The 24,126-nt window shown below is 33.3% G+C and overlaps 1 protein-coding gene across 1 annotated transcript in view; it reads right to left on the minus strand.

Moving 5' to 3' along the window:
• The window catches only part of GLRA3 (glycine receptor alpha 3), a 229,159-nt gene that overhangs the window by 23,552 nt on the left and 181,481 nt on the right, over positions 1–24,126 (minus strand). The window contains exons 6-7 of the mRNA XM_051964069.1: positions 18,820–18,957; positions 13,607–13,821 (exon numbers count right to left, since the gene is read on the minus strand). Of these exons, the coding sequence (XP_051820029.1) occupies positions 13,607–13,821; positions 18,820–18,957 (353 nt within the window). The remainder of the gene's footprint in view (positions 1–13,606; positions 13,822–18,819; positions 18,958–24,126) is intronic.

Below are 24,126 nucleotides of genomic sequence, written 5' to 3' on the forward strand. Positions count from 1 at the left end.
TCCTATTTCAATTGTCCAGGGGAGAGGAAGTGAAGGCCTGAAATAAGACTGTATAAATAGAGAGAAGGTTTTGGGTGCAAATGTGGTGGAGAGGTAGGTTGAATAAAAAAAAATCCTATTATATGAGAGAAAAGAGAAAGGATAACATGACTAGAAGGATCATACTATCTTATAGAGAAACAGGCCTGTTTATAAAAGGGGCAGAATAAGGGAAAGGAAATAATGAGTTTGATTTTTTTTTAAATTTTATTTTATTTAATAATAACTTTGTATTGACAGAATCCATGCCAGGATAATTTTTTACAACATTATCCCTTGCACTCGCTTATGTTTCGTTTTTTCCCCTCCCTCCCTCCACCCCCCACCCCCCCAAGATGGCAAGCAGTCCTATATATGTTAAATATGTTGCAGTATATCCTAGATACAATACATATTTGTAGAACCGAACAGTTCTCCTGCTGCACAGGGAGAATTAGATTCAGAAGGTAAAAATAACTCGGGAAGAAAATCAAAAATGCAAATAGTTCACATTCATTTCCCAGTGTTCCTTCTTTGGGTGTAGCTGTTTCTGTCCATAATTTATCCATTGAAACTCAGTTAAGTCTCTTTGTCATAGAAATCCACTTCCATCAGAATACATCCTCATACAATATCGTTGTCGAAGTGTATAATGATCTCCTGGTTCTGCTCATCTCACTTAGCATCAGTCCATGTAGGTTCTCCAAGCCTCTCTGTATTCATCCTGCTGGTCATTCCTTACAGAGCAATAATATTCCATAACATTCATATACCACAATTTACCCAGCCATTCTCCAATTGATGGGCATCCATTCATTTTCCAGTTTCTAGCCACTACAAACAGGGCTGCTACAAACATTTTGGCACATACAGGTCCCTTTCCCTTTTTTAGTCTCTCTTTGGGGTATAAGCCCAATAGAAACACTGCTGGATCAAAGGGTATGCACAGTTTGATAACTTTTTGGGCATAATTCCAGATTGCTCTCCAGAATGGCTGGATTTGTTCACAACTCCACCAACAATGCATCAGTGTCCCCGTTTTCCCGCATCCCCTCCAACATTCATTATTATTTTTTCCTGTCATCTTAGCCAGTCTGACAGGTGTGTAGTGATATCTCAGAGTTGTCTTAATTTGCATTTCTCTGATCAATAGTGATTTGGAACACTCTTTCATGTGAGTGGTAATAGTTTCAATTTCTTCATCTGAAAATTGTCTGTTCATATCCTTTGACCATTTATCAATTGGAGAATGGCTTGATTTCTTATAAATTTGAGTCAGTTCTCTATATATTTTGGAAATGAGGCCTTTATCAGAACCTTTAATTGTAAAGATGTTTTCCCAGTTTGTTGCTTCCCTACTAATCTTGTTTGCATTCGTTCTGTTTGTACAAAGGCTTTTTAATTTGATATAATCAAAATTTTCTATTTTGTGATCGGTAATGGTCTCTAGTTCATCTTTGGTCACAAATTTCTTTCTCCTCCACAAGTCTGAGAGATAAGCTATCCTATGTTTCTCTAATTTATTTATAATCTCGTTCTTTATGCCTAGGTCATGGACCCATTTTGATCTTATCTTGGTATGTGGTGGTAAGTGTGGGTCCTTGCCTAATTTCTGCCATACTAATTTCCAGTTATCCCAGCAGTTTTTATCAAATAATGAAATCTTATTCCAAAATTTAGAATCTTTGGGTTTGTCAAACACTAGATTGCTATAGTTGACTATTCTGTCTTGTGAACCTAACCTTTTCCACTGATCAACTAATCTATTTCTTAGCCAATACCAAATGGTTTTGGTGACTGCTGCTTTATAATATAATTTTAGATCAGGTACAGCTAGACCACCTTCATTTGATTTTTTTTTTTCATTAATTCCCTTGAGATTCTCGACTTTTTATTGTTCCATGTGAATTTTGTTGTTATTTTTCCTAAATCATTAAAATATTTTCTTGGAAGTCTGATTGGTATAGCACTAAATAAATAGATTAGTTTAGGGAGTATTGTCATCTTTATTATGTTCGCTCGGCCGATCCAAGAGCACTTAATATTTTTCCAATTATTTAAGTCTGACTTTATTTGTGTGGAGACTTTTTTATAATTTTGCTCAAATAATTCCTGACTTTCCTTTGGTAGGTAGATTCCCAAATATTTTATGCTATCAACAGTTATTTTGAATGGAATTTCTCTTTGTATCTCTTGCTCTTGGATTTTGTTGGTGGTGTATAAGAATGCTGAGGATTTATGGGGATTTATTTTGTATCCTGCTACTTTGCTAAAATTATGAATTATTTCTAATAACTTTTTAGTAGAATCTCTGGGGTTTTCTAGGTATACCATCATATCATCTGCAAAGAGTGATAGTTTGGTTTCCTCATTGCCTACTCTAATTCCTTTAATCTTTTTCTGGACTCTTATTGCAGAGGCTAGTGTTTCTAATACAATATTGAATAATAATGGTGATAGTGGGCAATTTTGCTTCAATGAGTTTGATTTTAGACATGCTAATTTAAGAGTTTGGTTGCTAGTGATAGAATATCTAAAAGGCAGTTGGTGATATAGAATTAGAATTTTGGGGAGAGATTAGAGGATATTTGGAAGTTTTTTATACAATAATTGAACTCAGAGAATAAGATAAAATCATCAAGATAACGTAGAGAAAAAAGATTAAAAAGTGCAGGAAAGAATATCAGGGACACCCGTGTTTAGAAGTTAGGAGATGGATGATTGAGTAAATTTATTAAATAATTGTTCAACAAAGGAATTAAGACTAAAAATTAGGAAGGTGACGATAGAATACAGAGCCTATTGGTTTTCAAGTATGAAGACAAGGGTGGAATTAAAGAGATAAATTGTAACATAGTTATTGATGTCACTGAACAGTGAGAGAAAATGATCTACAGATAGGTAGATTATAGTAACAAACTTAGAGAAAGATCGTTTATTGATAGCTTTATACATTATAACAATCAATAACAATCCCTAAATATTTGTGATTCAAAATAAATACCACTCCTTTTAAATGAATTCTCTAACTCCAATGATCATTTATTCCTGAAAGTCATTAATGTATGTTAGTCAAACTATACTTGTAATTTAATTAAAAACTTAATTCAGGACCTGTATGAACATCAATACTCTTTGGGAAAAAAATAGCTTACAAGGTATTTGTGTGGATTTTACTACACTTGAGTGTCTACCTAAATGGTATTGTCTGTTCTGAGTGGAAATGTTACTTACTCCAGTAGGTCTACCAAGAGATATCTGGTTCATTGCAAAGTGATTTGAAATTGTCAATGACCCCTGAGCAGTGTAAAAAGAAACTATCCTTCAAACCAGTTGAAAGTTGTATTTCAAGTCATTTGGGAGTCTCCATTTGCATTAAAATTACCTACTCTTGAAGGAGCAATCTGCCTGTAGTGATTTGGCATTGCATCAGAGGGAGCCACAGAATATTAAAGACCTTACATATACTTTCTAAGCTAGATTTATTCTGTGGAGACACTAAGCTAATGTTTTGCTTTCTTAACTTTTCATAGCTTCATTTTGGATGTCTCAAGATCATAGACTAGAACTGGAAGTGTTATGCCACAGTTCTCTTTACTGTCCTGACTCAGTTTCCCTGTCTCAGTTTCCTTAACTGTTCTGTCTCTGACCAAGTAAAACTAAGGATTATTCGCTCTCGGGTTATAAATTAGCAAGATAAAAGAGTAGATTCCTGACTGTTTTGTATCCTCAAGGATTTACAATATCCCTTTAAAATATTCCAAGATAACAAATGATATCTTTACTTCTTTGTATCCAGATTTTTTTAGGGTTTTATGGCTTCCCCTCCCTGATAAAAACTTTCCCTCCCTTTCTCTTCTTTGTCTCCAAAAAGGTATTTAAGAAGTTGGGGTTCCTCCATTCATTGCTGGAGTATGGCGGCTGGCAGTTGTATGCTGGTCTCCTCCAGCCCTGGGACCAACATGAATTCGTTGGTCCCAGTATACTTATCTCTGTCTGACTGGATAATTCCAAATGAGAGTCTTGTCTAGTCAATCTTACTCTCCCATTAATAAAATATTTAAAACTCTCTAATCTCTCTCCTGCCTCAGTTTCTCCGGCATTACAGAAGTAGTCTTGAAGATTGTGTAATACAATTCTTACTGTAAGGGTAACTAAGTAGCACAACAGACAGAGAACTGGATTCTGAATCATGGAGACCTGCATTCAAATTCAACTCCATTTACTTACTGCCTTTGTGACTACTAAGCAAGTCATTTAGTTTCTGTCTCATTGTGCTTAAGAATAAAATTAAAATAACAACAGTACCTGCCTCCTACAATTATTGTGAAAATAAACTGAGGTATTTGTAAAGACTTTAGCATGCATTCTCTCTCTCTGTTTCTTTCTCTGTGGCTCTCTCCTTCTCTGTGTGTGTATCTTTATATATCTCATATTTGTCTGGCATATAATACTTGCTTGATAAATATTTGTTAAAATTTAAACTTTTATGAAGAAGAAAATGAGTTTCTTGTCCAGTATCACACAGATATTAAATGGCAGAATGAGGATTGGAACCCAGGTTCTCTCACTCCAAATCCAGCTCTCGTTACACAATATCTTATGACTCCACGCAACAGACATAGATTACAACATCATCATCTTTTGTAGATGGCTTCATGTGTTTGTGCTGTCAAAATGACTCAGTACCTGGTGACTAGTCTTCTGGTGATGAGTCACTCCCCATTTAATATGATAGATCTTGAGATGACTGATGCATAGTCTGACCTCAGTAATATAACTTGAGGAGCATATCATTGAGTGGAACCCCAGGGCCTCATAACATGAGAATGAATTGGAGAAAGGATTTTCTGGAAGCTCAGTACAGGCAGATAAAGCAAAGCAACAATTACAGCTCCCATGATGCACAAAACATTGTATAAAACACTTTTGGGGATACAGAAGAATATTGGTAATTACAAACAAATATAAAGCTTAATCACATACTTAAATTCTTGAAAGAAGTTGAATTTTATAATGACTTTCCTCCTCATTAATGCTTTATTGTCCTTTGTGAATTTAGTCCTAGCCAATAGTGGTGACTAATTGATTTTGGAAAAGCTAAAATATTTTGGCAAGAACATAAGATACATTTAGATTCTTAATCTTCAAACTCCTGTTCGTTTATGCTAGAGCACTTCTTACATAAGCTATCTAGACAGATTAAATCATGGGATCATGAGGTTCAGAGTTGGAAAGAACGTTGGGGGTTAAGACTCTTTCCCTTTCTCCAAACCCCATTTGAAAAATGTGAAAGTTATTCCTTCAGAGAGGCTGTGCTTCTGTCCCAGTCAGAGATAATTAAATGGCAGAATAAGAATTTAACCCTCCTTTTTTATTTTAAATCTGGTGTAGCTTTCACTACAATACATAATGTAAAAATGTCCATGTATCTTTGTATCTAAAGTTTTTCTACAGCTTATATTAAAAAATACAATTTGGCAACTATTTGGAGAATCATGGAATTTCAGAGTTGAACCATATAATCAAATCCATACCAGAAAAGAAATGTATATACATTGATATCTTTAGAGACCAATTTAATAAACATATATCAAACATCTGGAATAGTCCAGATATCTAACTTAAAAAAAGATAATTCCTGCCCTCAATGAACTCACAGTCTAAAGGGGAAAGAAGACAGAAAACAGGAGTGGGGGAAGAGGAATAAGATCTCAGGAACTACTCATTGTGAAGGTATCTTGTTCAATGGAGTTAAAACCAGGTAGCGTTGAACAATCTGAGAGTTTAGTTTACTGGATGTCATTTCAAAGACTTTTGTTCAAAAACCCCCAAACTGGATGGGGTGGGGACTATTCTCTAAAATATTTCATTGCACTTTTGAATAGATCTAATTGTTAAATTTCTTTTTAAGTACAACTGAAAATTAGGAGTAACAGTCAAAACCCATTATTATTAGTTTTGTCCTCTGGAGGCAAGTTGAACAATCTGATTTCTCTATTTAAAAATGGTCTGTTTTACTGTAAAGAATGCATTGTGATTATATTACCACACAACCAGCAGTTGTTCTGATGTGTATCTTGATAAACTCTCAAGTATATTTTACATGTTCTATAATTGGATTTAATTTCTTTTTCTATTAATTTCTGTTGAGATTAATTAATAATATATAGAATGGTCCATGATTATTATGGACTTGTTTCCTATCCAGCTACTGGCCCTACATCAAGGACTTATAATTTTGTCATCCACTCATGCAGATTACAGCCCATTTATAATTTCTTGTCTTAGACTAGAAAATCAGAGGATGAATAATTTGCTTTGAGTCACACTCTGTACATGGCAAGTGAGATCTACACTGTATCTTGCACTTTGTCCATTATATTATGCTACCTCTTTGAGTTGTAGAATAATTCTATTCCTTGCTTGATTTATGGTGGAGGTATACGATTTTGCTTTCAAGTTAACCTTTTCCTTAACAAAATTCTCTCTCTCTTTCATGTGGTTTGAAAAACACTTTTTATTACAAAACGAAATTGGACATCCTGTAATGAGTGATCCAGAAAAAAGCTTTTACATTTTGCAACATTTCTAGAGAAATATTTGCTATCTTCTATTTCTTTCATGCATTTTTCAAGACTTGATGCTGATCAAAAATGTCCTCATCAGATCAGAGCAAAGATAAATGAAGTTTTTTTTTTTTTAAATTTGTGTTAAAGTACAAAAATTACATTGGAATAGTCAATGGGAAAAAGGTACTTTGAGAACACTATGCAAGAGATGACTCAGAGCATGGGCTTCATCTCTGGTAGTTATAGCAGATGTATTCCATTTCAGGTTTATAGGAATAGTTTGAAACTGCAGATGTTTCTTTCATAATAATTATGAATCAAATATACATACACTTGAAGGATCTGTGAATTCTTTTAAAATTATTTTTAAAATTAAAATCTCTTTTCTTTCTTTCTCCACTTTCTTCCCACTAAAAAATTTAAGAGAAAAACAAAATTCATGTAACAAAGTCAAGTAAAACAAATTTCTACAGTGTCCCTTTCCAAAAATGTATCTCTCCTTCTGCATTTCTCGTCCAACACTTTTTTGTCAGGAGGTGGGAAACAACTCTTCATCCTTTATAATCATGGTCAATCATCTTATTTAGCAAAGACCTTAAGTGTTTCAATACTTGTTTGTCTTTAACAGCATAAATTGTTCTGCTGGTTCTACTCACTTCCTTCTTTTTAGCAGTTCCTACAAGTTTTCCCAAGTTTCTTTGAACCCATCTTTTTTTTTTTTTTATTAATCCTTATGGTATGATAATATTCCATTGTACTCATATGCCACTGTTTGTTCAGCCATCCCCTAAACAGCACTCCTTTCTTTTATAGTTATTTCCCAGTCCAATAATAGCTGTCAGAAATATTTTTGTTTATATGGATTTTTTTCTACCTTTGTTTGATCTCTTTGAGGTATTGGTTCAGTATTTGTTTTAGTTTTATTAGAAGTTATTATCAAATAGTATGTATCCTTTTCCCCCAGGATCTGGAGTCTAGGTTTATGGGATGTCAGGTTGCTAAGTTCATTTCTTTCTCTATATTGTCTTCCTTATCTATTTTCCTAATGGGGCTTATCTGTGGTTGTTTTTTATTTTTCTTAACAGTAGTAAAACATTTTGATGATTCTATGAGCTTCTCAGTATGAGAACTCCTGGTCTCATGATCTCTCTAATACTGTAAATTACAACCACCTATGAAAAGATGGAGTGACTTGCCCTAAGGACAAGTAAGGAACTTTCAGAAGTGGGATTTGAACATGGGTCTTGATGATTCTAAGCCAACAACTCTAATGTGTCAAACTGCCTATGAATACAGTGGTGTGCTGGAACCAGATCCTAACAGTTCTTGAGATGATTATTACATTTTCATTGTAAGAATATACATCTTGGTCAACATTGAAAATCAGAGCTTGAGTTATTATTTTGTTGATAATTTAGACTTAAAAATCATGGAGAAAATATTAATGAAGAGCAATCTTAAAAGTGTGCCATGCATACATTTTCTCCCAGAGAATCAGTTGCTAAATATTTCTCAGTATACTCATGGATATTCTATATCAAAATGATTCTTTTTAAATAAAAATATTATTTTATTAGTAAGAAATGTAATGCAATTAATGTACAAGCATTGTGGTATAATATAAGCAGTATTGGACTGGGAAGAAGAATCGTGACTTTCTAAAATTTGTACTCTGCCATTAATTAATTGTATGACTGACCTTGGACAAGTCACTTAATAACTGGATCTCATTTTTCTCATCTTTAAAATGAGATGGATGAATTATATGATCTCTGTGGCCCTTTTCAGCTCTATATTTTATGGTTCTAGGATGGCATAATTCATAGCTTAAATATTTGAAGACATGCTATACTCTACTTTGAATGACTTTTGTTTCTCTACACTTAACTTTCACCTTGATGAAATTGGAAAGCAAATTCAGATAGTGTCAGCTTTTTTCTTCCCTGTTAGACCCAATCTATGAATCTCACTGACATCTCTTAGTACTCTATCAATGTTAATAGCACTTCAAAGTCTATTAAGTGTGAGACTGGATACACATACAGTTATAATTGACTTTCTCCCTCCCCTTACCTTTCCCTTTCTTCTCTCCTTCTCTCTCCCCTTCTCTCTCCCCTGCTTTCATCATGGTTCTCCCCAAAGCTTATTTTTAATCATAACCTCTCATTCTCCTCTTTTTCTCTTGCTTCTAAGAACTAAGTGTATTTACAAACCAATGGAGTATAAGATGAAAGATGTATTAACTGTAGATTCCAAATTGCTTTATCAAATTGAATCTGAACCAGTAACATTGACAGTCTGTCAAAGGTAATTTTTGGTTGGACTATAGCTGTGCATAGATGATAATCAAATAGTCAATTGATTCTGGAGGGTGCTGGGGAAAGAAACAATTAAATTTACTATAGATGATTTTTTTCACATTTAACTTTTTGATCCTATGATTCTGTCTGGCAGACAAAATCTGGAGGTAAGACTGAATTTTTCATTTTTCAGTTATTTTGTTATATTTATTTTTTTCCAGATGTGATCTCATCAGAGTAGGGAGCTCCCAGTGAAGAAGCTCCGTTTACTAATGTGAAACTGTATGTACTCTGAAAATTATAATTTTAGAAAACTGTCTGGGAGCACACAGATTTAAGTGTCATAAGGAGGACCTTTGACTCTCAGAATCTCCTCTTATCAATAACACTCTACCTTTTAGTTGATTATATTAGTATAATACATTCAGAGCTTTCAGAAAGAATCATATAATCTTGATTCAATTTAAAATTAAAAGTTACTTAAAGGTTAAAATCTGTAATGACCTGAGCATGACTGACCCACAGTGTTGCTGGAGCACTAAGGTAGATTGAGAGGATTAAGCTCTGATAGTCAGACCATATTCTTTACTACCAATCTTAGCCAGCCCCAGCAGTCTTAATTATGCTAGAAGTAATCAAAGAATAGGTCACAATAACAAAGATGCCCAAGAAGAAAGAGAAACATAAATTAATCTCATTATTTTTTTCTGATACTGTCTCCTCTAAAACCAAATCAGGAATCATCTTATTCAACCCTTCCATGTGCCATCTCTCTATCTCACTAAAAATTCCCTGTCCCAATCTGCAGATTCCCAAAACAACATATTTTTTATGAAATATTACATTAAGTTTTGGGAAGCTTGTTGATGCCATAGTGCACAGAATGCTGGATCTGGAGAAAGTCACTGAAACTTATTTAATGCCTCAGTTTCTTCATTTATAAAGTGAGGTAGAGGAGGAAGTAGCAAGCCCCTCCAGTATTTTTGCCAAGAAACTCCAAATGAGTCATGAAAGTCTGGTATATGTGAAATGAGTGAACAACAAAAACATGAAGCTAGCCTAAATTCACTCCTCATTCAATTCTTATCTTCCACTCAACTGTCAAAAGGATCTTCCTAAAATGTACATCTGATGGTGTCATCCTTTTATTCAATAAATTTCAGTGACTCCTAATTGCCTTCAGGATCAAGTGAAAAAATCTCTGGTTTATGAAGCCTTTCTCAGCTTCAATTTCTTCATCTAAATATAAAGTGCAAATAATCATATCACCTTCATCTTGCAGGGTTGTTATAAGTTCCAGTAAGATAATATCTAAAAAGCATCATATAAAACAGGACTATGCTCTATGAATGCTAGTTATTATTTTAATATAGTTTATGACAGTTATTCTCAGAAAGGCCAACTTTCCTTAGCAGCAGATATGTTTTCTTCCAGTTTGCTTTTTTCCAGGCTTTATCTTTCATTGCCATATTGTCCTAGTGTGGGATAACTAACAATCTCTGGAATGTTATCATGTTTGTTACTATGCAAGATTAGGGGTTGGAAGAGGATTTTAATAATCAGTGACTTAGGAGGAGTTGAACAGTACTATATAGCATTGGACAAAAATCTGTTCTTGCTCAGTTTTACCTCAATAAGTTGAACCCTTTTGCCTTTAGCCATTTAACAGTGTCTGGTTTCCCAATACTAAGAACATTTGTATTTGTAACAGCATTTGTAACAAGTGGTAATCTGATTTCTTTTCAAACACTTCCACTGATGGGAATTTAATGTCTAATTTCTAAGCTATTTCGTCTTGGGACAATCTTGCTTGCTCTGCACTTCTACCTCATTTTGAACTAAAATCTCCCTCCTTGAAATGTCCATATATGGGGCCCAGATCTACTTTCTTAAACTTTAGAACAAAGAATTGTATTTCTCCACAATAGCTCTCAACATATTTCAAGACAACTATTTTATCTACACTAAAACTTCCTCCCCTCTTCCCTTTTCCACACTGAACATTCTCTGCTTCTCATAAGATGTGACCAAGTGGCACATTAAATGTATTCCTGGGCTAAGACTCAGAAAGTCATGAAACCAAAGCCTGCTTCAGACCTTGTGATCCTGGACAAGTCAATTAACTTTTTACTTCCTCAGTTTTCTCATCAGTAATATGGGTCTTGAAAGTCCTTCCTAGCTCAAACATATGATCCTATGATATAACTATCACTACTCCTCACCATCCTTGTTAATGTCATCTGGGTGTGCTGTAGATTGTTAATGCTCTTAAAATGTTATACTCAGAGCTAAATACAATGATCCAGGTATAGTCTGAGAAGAACAGTATAAAATAAATCTGGACATTGGACCACAATGACTATTTTGGCAGAGAGGTAACCATAATGAGTTAGACTGATCTCAGAATCAACTTTTTTCCCCCCTTACATGCCTTTACCTATCTGTTGATCGGATAATCATTCATTTTAGCTAAAGTGAAGGATATTACAGTTTTCTCTACTAAATTTTACTTCTTAGTTTCAGACTAAATTTCCTCTGACTTCTTCCAGCTGAAATAAAATAACATGTAAATCTCTTTGCAAACCTTGAAGTTATATTTAAATGCCAGCTATCATTGCTATTACTGTAGCCTGACAAGATCTTGCTGAATTTGTATTCTGTCATCTAAAATGTTTTCTTCCCAGCTTTATATCATCCTCAAATTTTATAAATATACAAAATGTGTATTTTATAAACATATACAGTATACATGAATTATATATAAACATATAAATACATATAAGTATATTTTCTAAATATATAAAATACATAAAATATTTAAAATCCTAAACCAGGAGATTCTATTTACCATATCTATGTCTTCACTAAGGTCTCCTACCTCTACCATTTTGAACTTTGTCTTTTCAGTCTACCCAAATCTTATTTTTCCTTTATCCCTTTGAGTCTCTATGAAGTTTTTCCCACTTCTTAAAATCCTCATTGTTCTATCATTCCCTGAATTCCTATAGCATTTATGGTCTATGGTGCTTAATTCAGCTCCTGATTGCATTTTATTCTGTATATTCCACCACTCTTCAGTAATGTTAGTTTTCTCTCTCCTCAACCAGATTGCAAGTTCTTTGAAGTGAGAACCATAAAGTATTAGTATCTCACCAAAGTACTTGTGCACATATTAAACAGTCAGTAAATAAATATCTGACATTTCTTTACTCAAATGTATTCAGAAGTCTCATTTATTTATGTACAACAGTTATTTTTGTTATACAATATGTGTGTAATGCCTATAAGAAAAGGCAAAAATTTAGAATAATCGCAAAAAAACTCCAATACTAAATACAACATGGGCTTCAAATACATAATTGAATCTTGCCTAGATGTAAATGATAAGCCTCTCTCCCAGAGTCTACTCAGTATATTAGAAAGTGGTGAACTAGTCTTTTTTATTTTTATTTTTTGATAATTCAAGTAGCAGGAAAGCAAGGTCAGAAAGAGTTAATATGATTCCCCAGACTGAAATTTTGCTGCCTTCCCTCTAGGTGAAAACTTCTAAATCAAACAAGCTTTTCTCTCAGATTAGTCCATGTGGAAAATCAATATTGAAAGTACACATTTGGTTAGCACAGGAACAACCATTATTTTAGTTAATAACAGGGAGCCCTGCAGTATGGTTGTGAAAATAGAAATAAATGACAAGGCTCATTAGCTTAAAAATTATGAGCAGATTTATAATTTATAATCAGATCAATATTTCATAGAATACTAGTTAACATAAGACATTTCAAAAACATAATGAAATGTTAATAACTTGAGACTTAAAAAGTCTAATATTCCACTATTAAATCTTAGAAGTACAAAGTGAGCAATGTAGGGCATGAATTAGTAGACTAATAATTAACACATTTCCAATGCATTCATTTGCATATTATTAATGAGAAAAGTCATTTTTCCTGCTTTTATTTAGAACCACATTTGCACATGATTGTAAGATTAGAACACAATACACAGTTTACTCCAAAATGAAAAAAATCATGAAAAATTATTAATTTTATATAGCAACAAAGACATTGTTATATGTACATGGATACTTATGATTTGATGATGATGGAGAAAATTATGATGATGAAGATGACAGGGAAGATTATGAGACAATGGAGAACATTAAGGTAGGCTATGAAATGTTCCTTGCTTGCAGGTCAGTAGAAAGGGAAATTGATATTTGTCAACTGGCATTCCCTTAAGGGGCAAAAAGCAGCTAACCATATTTAACTGTGGCAATGCTTGTAGTAAAAAAAGAACAGGTACTTTTAAATAGCCCTGGGAGAGAATGCTGCAATCTCTCTGCATGCATGTGTGTGCCTGCATGCACATGTGCATACACACATGTATGATGCATTTTTGAGAATTCTATGCGCAGCAAAAATTATTCTCCCTTTTGATTACATCATGTCTAAGTAAAGGCTAGAGAAACCATCTGCTCAGGATGATTCCAATGTTGCCAATGATTCATGTAATACTGCAACATATTTAACATATATAGGACTGCTTGCCATCTTGGGGGGGGGGAGGGAAGGAGGGGAAAAAACGAAACATAAGTGATTGCAAGGGATAATGCTGTGTAAAAATTATCCTGGCATGGATTCTGTCAATACAAAGTTATTATTAAATAAAATTAAATTAAAAAAATACATACAACTATAAAATGCTCGCTTTACTCACCTTTGGGAGAGAAGCTCTGGATCCTGAGCTTTGCGTGGTCATGGTCAGGACAGTTGTTATCCCCAAAGCAACCCTGGCTGGAGCTGCATCCATGTTAATCCAAAATGAAACCCATGACAATATAACAATTAGGAGACTAGGTATGTACATCTGGATCAGGTAGTAGCCCATCTGTCGTTCAAGGTGGAAACGAACTTCTATGCATGTGAACTTTCCTGATGATGATGAAAAATACACATTCATTTTCACATGAACATATCTTTGTCATATCAACTATTAAATAAAATTTTCTTATCTGAAATAATTTTGATGTCTCCTAGTAAAACCATGATGTAATAGCCTACTGTGATTGTTCATTATACAACAGTAAGGAAATGTAGATCAGTACTTTCCTAAATGAAAGTAAACAAGAGGGAAGGGAAAGGAATTGGTATTTATATAACATCTCTATGCCAGGTACTGTTCCAAGTGCTTTTTAAAAAAAGATTATTTCATTTGACTTTCATAAAAGCTCTTTGAGGTAGGTGTTATTATTATTCCCATTCTACAGTGGAGGAACTAATGCCAACAGAGGTTGTTACAAGATAACTCAGTGTATGAAACTAAATTTGAAGGCATTTCTTCAGGTCCAGCACTCTATTCACATGCCACTAGCTGCCATGAGACAATTTTGATTTTGTAATATATTGATGGAATCCATTTGTGCAAAATTCATGGTCAAGGGTATGGATCACTTTCCAAAATTATAAAATAGAAAAAAGATTCTCCATTCATTGAATGCCACTTATTTTCTAGGTACTGTGCTATGAACTTGTGTTTCAGAGACAAAAATGAAATGATCCTTGACTTCAAGTAGCTTATGTTCTACAGGGAGAAAACAAGTATCTTATGGGAAAGACACCAAGGAAAAGTGGAAAGCTGGAGTATTTGTGTTGGATTAAGGTTAGGTGAGAGATAAGAGAAGGTAGAAAGCTAAGGTGTGTGCATGTGCATTCATTTGTGTATGCAGGAAAATGGGATTATATGGTTTCTACTTAGTGTTAACAATTGGGGTAAGTAGTTTATTTCACTCTAGGCTATAATAGCAGACATTGTCCTCAGTGGACATGGGGTCAGAAATAGTTATTAGAGAGAAATAGTGAGTGGCACAATTTATTGCATCTGAGTCACAGAATTTAAAAATTGAAAAGGTATCTATTCTAATTTATAGTCATCTTTCTATAAAAAAAATCACTAAAAATATCTGACAATAGTCATTCAGCATTTTCTTAAAACCTCCAATTGAGGAGAAAAGCACTATTTCCTCTGATAGTCTATTCCACAACAGGCAGAAATTAGGATGTTTTTCCTGACCTAAGTTTGCCTCTTTACCAAGCAATTGCTTTTAGTGGTCTCTTGAGTTGACTTTAAAAATGGGTTTACTCCTACTAGAAGGTCTGTAAGCACTGACATGGTAACAGAGAACCACTCTGCCCATTCCAGTAGATACCTTTTGTAAAATGGCACTTTACATTATGACATTAGTACTGAAGAGGTAGCTAGCAGAAATATAATTCCTATAATGGGAAAATTGGGCTCAGAGAAATTTGACTATTGACTCTTACATAGCTAATTGGTGACTTCTAAAAGAATGGGCAAATTCTTACTTCTATTTTCACTAGCTAGTAGCATAAAAGATTAAAAATAATAGAAAAATATTTTTAAAAACACTTCCATTTCTATGGTTACCACTATGATTAAAAATAGAACAAAGATGTAAGAAGAGAACAAGATAAAGAAAGCGAATTCCCTTATGAAAAATTGATCCTAAGGCTACCAAAAAGAATGGATATTCAGGAACAGAAAATGATGAAACAACATTGCAAGTTGTTCTGGCTATCAAGAAATAACTATTCCATCAATCACTTCCTGCATTCATTCCCAGAAAACCCATTTGAGGCAAAAAAGAGAAAAATACAGAACAATTTGATATGGTTCTGGAGGAAAAATAACACAAGTTACTAATATAGGAAGATGGTAGCTTAAACTATAAACTGATTCTATTCTAAAGTTAGGGGCACTATATTAATTATTTTTAAATTTTACTTTTTGTTCATGAAATAAAAAACTTCCAAAACATAGTAAAATTTAAAAAGACAGTTACACATGAAGCTGAAAATATATTAACTATCAAAATTAACAGTACCCATAAAAATAGAAAACTAGAGAATTTTGTGATGAGGATTCTAGTGATGGAAAAACCAAGAAATCTAATCGATAATGAAGTTGTAGGATTCTGCTTCAACCCTAGTATGATCCTTTGGTGTCAGTTCAAACATTAGATAAAAAAGCCAGAGCATGACTTTTATTTTGTCCTCTAACTTTTTTATTCAGATAAAAATTTTAAAGTTTTCTTTGAAAATCCTCATGACTTTTTCTTTGAGGGAAATTCATCAAAATTTGTTATGCATAAATGGACAATTTGTTCATGCTTTTAATGATGTAAAATATCAAGTCTGTTCTATTTTGGTGGGAAAAAACCTTCAACTTTAGTACATTTCATTTTATTGAGGAATTTTTTAGAGTGAAATATATACTTATGTAACTTAGGGCTATTATTGTTTAATTTTTCCTTTTATCTCAGGAAACTATGGGACAGACACCCTGGACTATTCTTGATTTCTGTATTTTTCTTGTGTCCTGAGACATAAGAGAAAAGATAAAGAAAAATTTGGGGACTACTAAAAAGTTCCTTACCAAGAGTAATGGATGAGTCTTGATTGCAATACTCAGGGAAGGCACACAAATGAATATAAGAGTGAGTCAGTAGACCAGTGCTGGTCCTGAAAGCACAATGGTTCAAGGGATGGAAATGGCTTGGAATAACCATTGTCAGTAAGCAGTATAAACCAGTTATATTTTTTAAAAAAATTGTCAAGAAACAACAGTCAGGATTTAGCAAGGTGTAAAAGTCAGGGAATAAAGAATTTGGGGACCTCTGAAATAGTTAACCATGAGGACTAAACACATTTGAGGATTTAAGTGAACTGGAAGTGTAGATTTGGAGTAGGTATGGGGATGGTTAAAAATACTAAAATTCATCAGAGTGAAGGAATTGGAAAAGTAGGATAGGAATTTAGATTAGAGAAGAACTAGCAAATACAAGGCCTCTAAGGCTGAACAATGGATATATGATGTCTAGATGGATTATATTGTATTTGAATTCAAGAAAAATGACACCAGATTATTGGAAGTGTCATCAATATGGGTCTTCAGGTTTGTGTTAGGTAATAGTTTGGTATTCTTTTATATTGTTCTGATTCAATAAGTTTTTTTTTTTCTTTTTTTATTTCTTTTTAAAATTTATTTATTTATTTATTTTTGCTGAGGCAATTGGAGTTAAGTGATTGGCCCAGGGTCACACAGCTAGAAAGTGTCTGAGGTTGATTTGAATTCAGGTCCTCCTGACTTCAGGGCTGCTACCTAGTTGCCCCTACTATTCTACTCTTCTCATTGCATATAGGGTGGGTTTTTGAAGTCTATTCAAGTCTATTCAATCCTACTTTTATCATGGCTTGTAGGTTTCCCTAAGGTTTTAAAATCACTCTTACTAATATTTCAGCTCGGGCAAGTGATACCCAGATGAAAAGACTTTGAATCTGGGCATAGTGACAATATCTGTGTGTTAACTAGAGACCAGATTGAGTTCAGAAAGGTTTGTCAATTCCTTGGCTACAAAGTGATGGCTATTTTAACCATGATAGCTCCTTAAAGTCAAATTCTCAGTTATATAAAGGTTATAATCAATTTTGGTGGAGAGAATATGCCCCACTAGTAAAGTCACAGCTTGTTAAGGATAGATTTTTTTTTTTTAAGTAGGTCATGTCTTCACTAGGGAATAAAGCAAAAACAACAACATTTTTTGGCAGCTCAATAAGAATGTTATCTTTTTTTTTTTTTACTCTGAATGAACTTATATGCTTCATTTCCATAAAGAATCTTTTCTGTCAATGCTGTTTTTTTTAAAAAAAAAGTCTCATACTTTTTGAACAAAGTCCAACTATGCCATACTGTAAACACTATGAAATGAATGAATTTGAGTTTAGTCAAGTGTCTGGCAGAAGTGGAAAGTCATTGGAGAAGCTGTCAACGTGAATTTGTTCCAAATGTATTTTTGTTACAGCTCAAAACACTAAAATGAATAATGTAATTCCCTACTAGCCTTTTTTTCTTAATCAGTCCAATTGATTTGTATATTATAGTGGTTAGATGATGTGAGATGTGATAGGAAGGCTGGCCTGCCAGAAAATCTCTTTGAACATGTGTTACATGTTACAGCCCTTTGTGGAGCCATTCCTTGGTGGGGATGGGGAGAATTTTCTATTTCCCATAATTGTCCTTTTAAACAGCAATACTCTGAGAAGTGGAAATAAGTACCTAATATCTTGTGTGACTTATTTTATCAGAAAGAAAAAGAGGAAATATTCCTAATGGATAAGCTTTTACTTGTATCATAATTTTGCCCCAAAGTGACCTGGGTAACCTGAATGTAGAGGACAAAGTGACTATCAATAATTACTTTGAAAATTTTTCTCTTTTTCTTTTTCACTAGTGCAAAAGACCGATTTAGTAGTTTTTCCCCCAATGAGGATTGAAAGAATTCTTATTTCTAACTCTTCACATATTAGAATGGTTTTGGGCTGTGTTAAAATTACAGCCTATAGACACATGCTGACCACAACATTATCAATGTAATCAAACCAGATTAAAATGTAAATGAGAAATATTTACAATAAAATGTAGATGTTACTTTGTGGTTTTCTAAGTCTGAAGAGTCATTCATATATGGTTTAATGGCCTCCATTTCAATTTAACTTTGACATCACTTATCTAGGGTATTTCTCAGAAAACAAAAACAACAAAAATGCACTTTGAGGTCTTTTAGAAAATTCTTATTATATATATATATATATTTACCTTAAGTCAACATAGAACATATTTCAGCCATCAGGCACTTATTTGGTTCATTCAAGTCAACTGCAGGCATTTATGTAAATGCATGATTCATATGTTTCAAAGACTGCTTTTTCTTTTCTGATACTAGGAAAAATATGCATTTCAAATGTAGTCAGAATAATTAGTTAAATATATTTAGGATGGAGCTAAAGAATTATAAATCTGTGATTCAAAAATTCCTGACTCCACAATCATAACGAGTTATGATTAGTTCCTACCTGTATTGTAGTGTTTGGTGCAGTACCGTAAGTCTTTCTCTTCTTTTAAAACAAACTGGGGCAAAGTGAGTCCCTCTGCTACTTGTACAGGTGCCTCATCTTGCCATTGAAAGATGAGATCATTCATGGTATATCCAACTAGGCAAAAGATAATCAAAACCACTCAAGCTAGAAAGCGCTATTCCAAACAATGCACTTAATACCAAGAATATTTATAAATATAAAAATCAGTAGAGGAAAAAAAACATATTTCATGAATCAGTCACTTGAAGATGCTGCATACTTCCTAATTTAATCTCTCAGACATCTATCCAGATGGAACGTGATGTAAGGAAATAAAAAATGAAGAAAATTTAAATTTTATAAATTCTCTCCTAAAATGAGGAAAACATGGGAGTTTCTATTTGTTAGAGCCCACAAGAAGCACATGGGGAAAATGAACCTCTATCTCAAAGATACATGTGCACAAAAAGCATACATACAAATACAGAAAATGAATGTTAAATTCTTTCCTGTCCTATAAAGGCTTTCTCAGGTGATGAAGCTTTCCTTAATTTTTTGTTCATATTCTCTCACACTCTAGGACCTCATGGAGAATTTTGCTTTGAAATTTCAGATGTACAAATCACTTGTGATCATTACATATTTAAAGCTGCACTCTACAGAATGAGAAACTGAGACCTAGAGAGGATAAATAAATTGCCAAAGTTACCCATGTAATAAATAGAAGAGCTAGGACCTGAATCCAGGATGCCTGATTCCAAATCAGTTATTTTTTATAATGTATCACAGTACTACCTCATGTATTATTCTGCTCTCACATCTTATGTCCTTATTACACTGGTTCATGAGAGTCAAAAACCTCATTTTATCAAAAATTTTGCATTTCCCCAAATCTGATTATAGGACCTGGCAAAATAGGTACCTAATGAATATTTGATGAATCTGCTTGATTTAAATTTGTTTACAAGATGAAACTCTTGTTTATTAGGTCAATATAAAAGTGAGTTTAGTAAACAATCAGCTCATTTGCTGAATTGCATATATGTAACTTTATGACTGTAACACATGCGGGATTCTTAAAAGACTAAACCTTGCTTATGTCAAGATCTGGCTAATAAAATAGATATATACTCACAATATCCGAGGAAATAGCATCAGTTAGTTATTCTGAACTACTTTTTTGAACTATTATTTCTGACTACTTTTTGAACAATCTGACTGTGACTTGCTGATAATAGTGAAAATTTACATTACTGAAATGCAAACATTGATGACTGATATTGAATAAGCTTTTCTCTAGTCATCACATATTCTTCCATTTAGTTCTAAATCTGAGGATGACTTTCTCATTTGATAACTTCTTATGAAGGTAGTTTCAAATTCCACATTGCCCACACTAAAAATTGAGTGGGTTTTTTTCAAGGATTTAAAAGTAATAAAAAAGTACTGATCTTTAGTCAGCCAAGTCACACTCTGTAGTCTCCTATTTCTGTAGTCATTGAAGAGGTAAGCAGCTGAATTTCTGCCCAGCTCCAAATGGATATAGGAAGAAATAAGGGAGGAAAATCCTAGAAATAGCAAAAATTGCTTAAGCCTTACCATCCCATGCTCCAAATTTATTTCAAACCTTCTAAGATAATTTCAGGGGTGAGGGAAAGGTCCTCTTTAGCTTTTAATCTAAATTGCTGCTCAAATTAATTACTGAATTAGATAATTATGTAGTCATCCATTTATGACCTTTATATGAGAGGCTTATTAGATCATATAGATATTTGGAAGTGATAAATACATCAATTTATGATTTACACTTTACAAATGCAACAAAAACAAAGCATTAGCAACATTTACTGAGGGTCTGCTTTAAATGATTGTTATTTTTGTTTAGGTTTTTCAATCTTCAGTTGTGTCTAATACTTGGTAATTCCACTGGGGTCTGATATTTCCTTCTGTAGCTCATTTTGCAGATCAGGTTTTAGGAGAGAGTTAAGAGACTTAGGTAGAGCCACACAGTAAGTATTTGAGGCCAGATTTGAATTCGTGAAGATGAGTCAGACCTGACACTTTACCCACTGTGCCAACTAACTGCCAGTGGATTAAAAAATATTGTATTTTAATCAGCTTAAATTCTCTATGTGTTTTAATCAACCAATGAACATTTAATAAACACCTATTATAGAACAGTCACTATGTTAAGACAATGAAAATGCAAAATAATATATGAAATAATTACTACTCTTAAGTAGCTTACTTTTTAACTGAGATAGCAGGGCAGCATGGACATATATAAGTATATGAAAAATAAAGAGAGAATAACTATAACATAGATCCAAAGCAGTTAAATGCAACTTGCTAACAGTCCATTAGCTAAATGAGAAAATACTTAGTTTTTTAGGGGGTCAGGTTTTTTTTTTTTAAACATATTACTTCCATTCAAAAAATTTTCAGGGAATTACAGCTGTTTCTCATATTTCTGTTGGCAGTTTTTAAAGTAAAGTTGGACCAATTGGTCAAACATGCTGCTTATGAGAGCAAGGTTATGGGCTCAATCACTATAGAGATCAGCTGGATGCAGAGAAAGGAAAAATTCCCTTCCTTAGATGTAGCCATGTGATAGACATGGTCTCAGTTCAGCTAATCACCAGGAGAGACAGTGAGAATAAATGTCTTGGTGTGACCCATTACTACTGTTAGAAAAAACATCTCTAACCCCTTATCAGATCCTAGTATGCAGTTGTGTCATATTTGTTCACAAAATATAGACTTTAGAAAAATTATATCATGTACAAAAAAAAAAAAACAAAAAGAAATGTAGTTATTTCATTTTATTTAGGCTCAATTTTCTGCATTTGTTTTTTTTTTTTTTTTAAAGAGGTTTTTATGTCAGTCTTTTTGTTTTGTTTTAGTGAGACAATTGGGGTTAAGTGACTTACCCAGGATCACACAGCTAGGAAGTGTTAAGTGTTTGAGGCCAGATTTGAATTCAGATCCTCCTGACTTCAGGGCTGGTGCTCTATCTACTGCATCATTTAGCCACCCCAGATTAGTTTTGATAAAAAAAAGCATAATACCCAGTTGAAATCCCTTTACTCCATATAAGTTGATTAAATTTCCCTTTTTATGGCTGTTCTCTCTTATTGGCTTGTACATATTGTCCTATCATGGTACATTTCAACATGGAGTAGGATACTTAATAAGTGTTTATCAAATGAATTGAGGGAAATCTTTCTCAGTCACTGCTAAATTTCTAGACTCATATTCCTTATCTCATCTTAAACTTTTTGGATATTTTCCATAATTTCAAAACACATTTTATGCATGCATTAGCTGCTGGTGGTAAGTATAGCTTACAAAGTTTTAACAATGCAATTGGAGTCATCTAATCAGTCAAGTACCCAAAATGGTGCATAAACGTCAAGAAACTCATTATTAGCCCAAAGAAATTTTTTGTCCTACCAAAATTATCAATACATGAAACCATTTCAAATAATGGATGGCCTCGCTCTTCCTTGGTCACCAGGACCAAGGGAATAGAACATATTTTACTTGATGGGCCATTCTGTACTAACAATGAGTTACAATTTATTACCGCCCCCTTTTTTAAGGAACAAGGACAATAATAGGGAAGTAGTGTGATGTGGCAGAAAGATCATTGGACCAGCAAAGAGGGGAGTCTTGATTATGAGAATAATTATAGATGTGAATTTAGACAATTACTATTCTGAGTTTCAAATTCTAATAAATACAAAAAAAAAAAAAAGCAGATATCTGAATGGATCATTAATAAGGAATTCTGAGTGAGGAAGCTTTCTCTCCCAATAAAGGCAAACATCTGTCCTACAATTTATAATCTAACATAATGTGCAGATTTATGCCACTTCTTTTTTAGGTAACTCTCATGAAATTCTAAAATTGATTGTATATGCAGAAAAGATGAACTTTAAAAAATGATTAGGATTTTATTTTTTCAAGAGAGTAGGAGAGAGTTACTAAAAGGAAAATAAGTCAAGATTTTATCATGGTTTGAGGAGAGGAAACAAAGAAGTCATGAAATGTCTTACAATGGATTCAATATGCCCTGATTCCCTCAGTTTTTTGAAGTTCCCAAATTTCTTAAAATTCATAGTAGAAGACAATTTCCATATTACTCTGTGATTCTATGGTATTTACTGGAAATCCACAAAAGAAAAGTGCTTTGAAGTTAATATCTTCAAGTGCAAAGAGGCTATGATTGTTATGAGTCACCTTATCAAACGAACATGAAATGTTCCTCCAATTTGGAATCATAACCAGAAATTCTGGTACTTGTGACAAACACTGCAAGATATATCTAGGATAAATAAGCAGCATCAAAGTGGTCTGAGATTGTCTTTTGGAAACAACTGCAATTGTTGGTGAGGATACCTTGGAGAGACACTTGGAGTTCAGGATCCCATCAAGTCAAAATGAAGGCATAGACTATAGGATGCCAGTTCCATGGTAGTGATCCATTGGATAATAGGTAAAAAAATATGGTTAAAGCTCTCTCCAGGGATGAGAAAGTAAGGTAACTTCCTAGAATCAGGAATAGTGAATAGATGCAGTCATTTCCTATTTCATCTGTTCTTACCAACTGCTTACTTAAGTGCCTTTTTGAATACTATTAATACACTATAAATTTATATGTATCAGCTCTAAATACCAGTTGTATTTCCTTGTATTGTGATAGGAACTGCTCTGTAGTGTTGTCTTCACTTTATATTATAGTAGTGAAAAAATGATAGGGCTTTTATTCTTTAAAGCCTTCCATACCTTGTCAATTAGTCCAGTGTTTTAAAATAGCTTGGAAAAGATAAAATATCTTTTGAAAAATAAAAGAAAAATAGAATAAAAAAAGAATAAAAATAAAAATAAAAGAGGGAATCAGTTTATTTTTCCATATAAACTTTCATTTGAATAATCCTCCCAACATTTAAGATTTGCTTTAAAGGTAAAGCATGTTTACAGCAGAAATTAGCAATAGAGATTGAATGAAATATACATAATTGTTAATGCCTTCAATCAGGAAGTACTTATGAAACACCTACTATATGTCTGATGTTGTACTAGGAGCTGGAGATATAAGTACAAAGAATGAGACCATTCTTACTCCCAAGGAGCTTATAGAGGAAAATGGTACATATAAACTCTATGTAGCTTAAATAAAATGTTAATACAAATATATATGAAATAGTCAAAATCAGAGAAGTTTAAGAAAGAGGGTACTAGCAGATATTAGTCAAGTGTTTCTGTAGATAATGATGTTTAAACTGCACCTTGGAGAAAGAG

This window comes from Antechinus flavipes, chromosome 6 (assembly GCF_016432865.1).
Source record: "Antechinus flavipes isolate AdamAnt ecotype Samford, QLD, Australia chromosome 6, AdamAnt_v2, whole genome shotgun sequence".
In the NCBI taxonomy this organism is placed as follows: domain Eukaryota; kingdom Metazoa; phylum Chordata; class Mammalia; order Dasyuromorphia; family Dasyuridae; genus Antechinus; species Antechinus flavipes.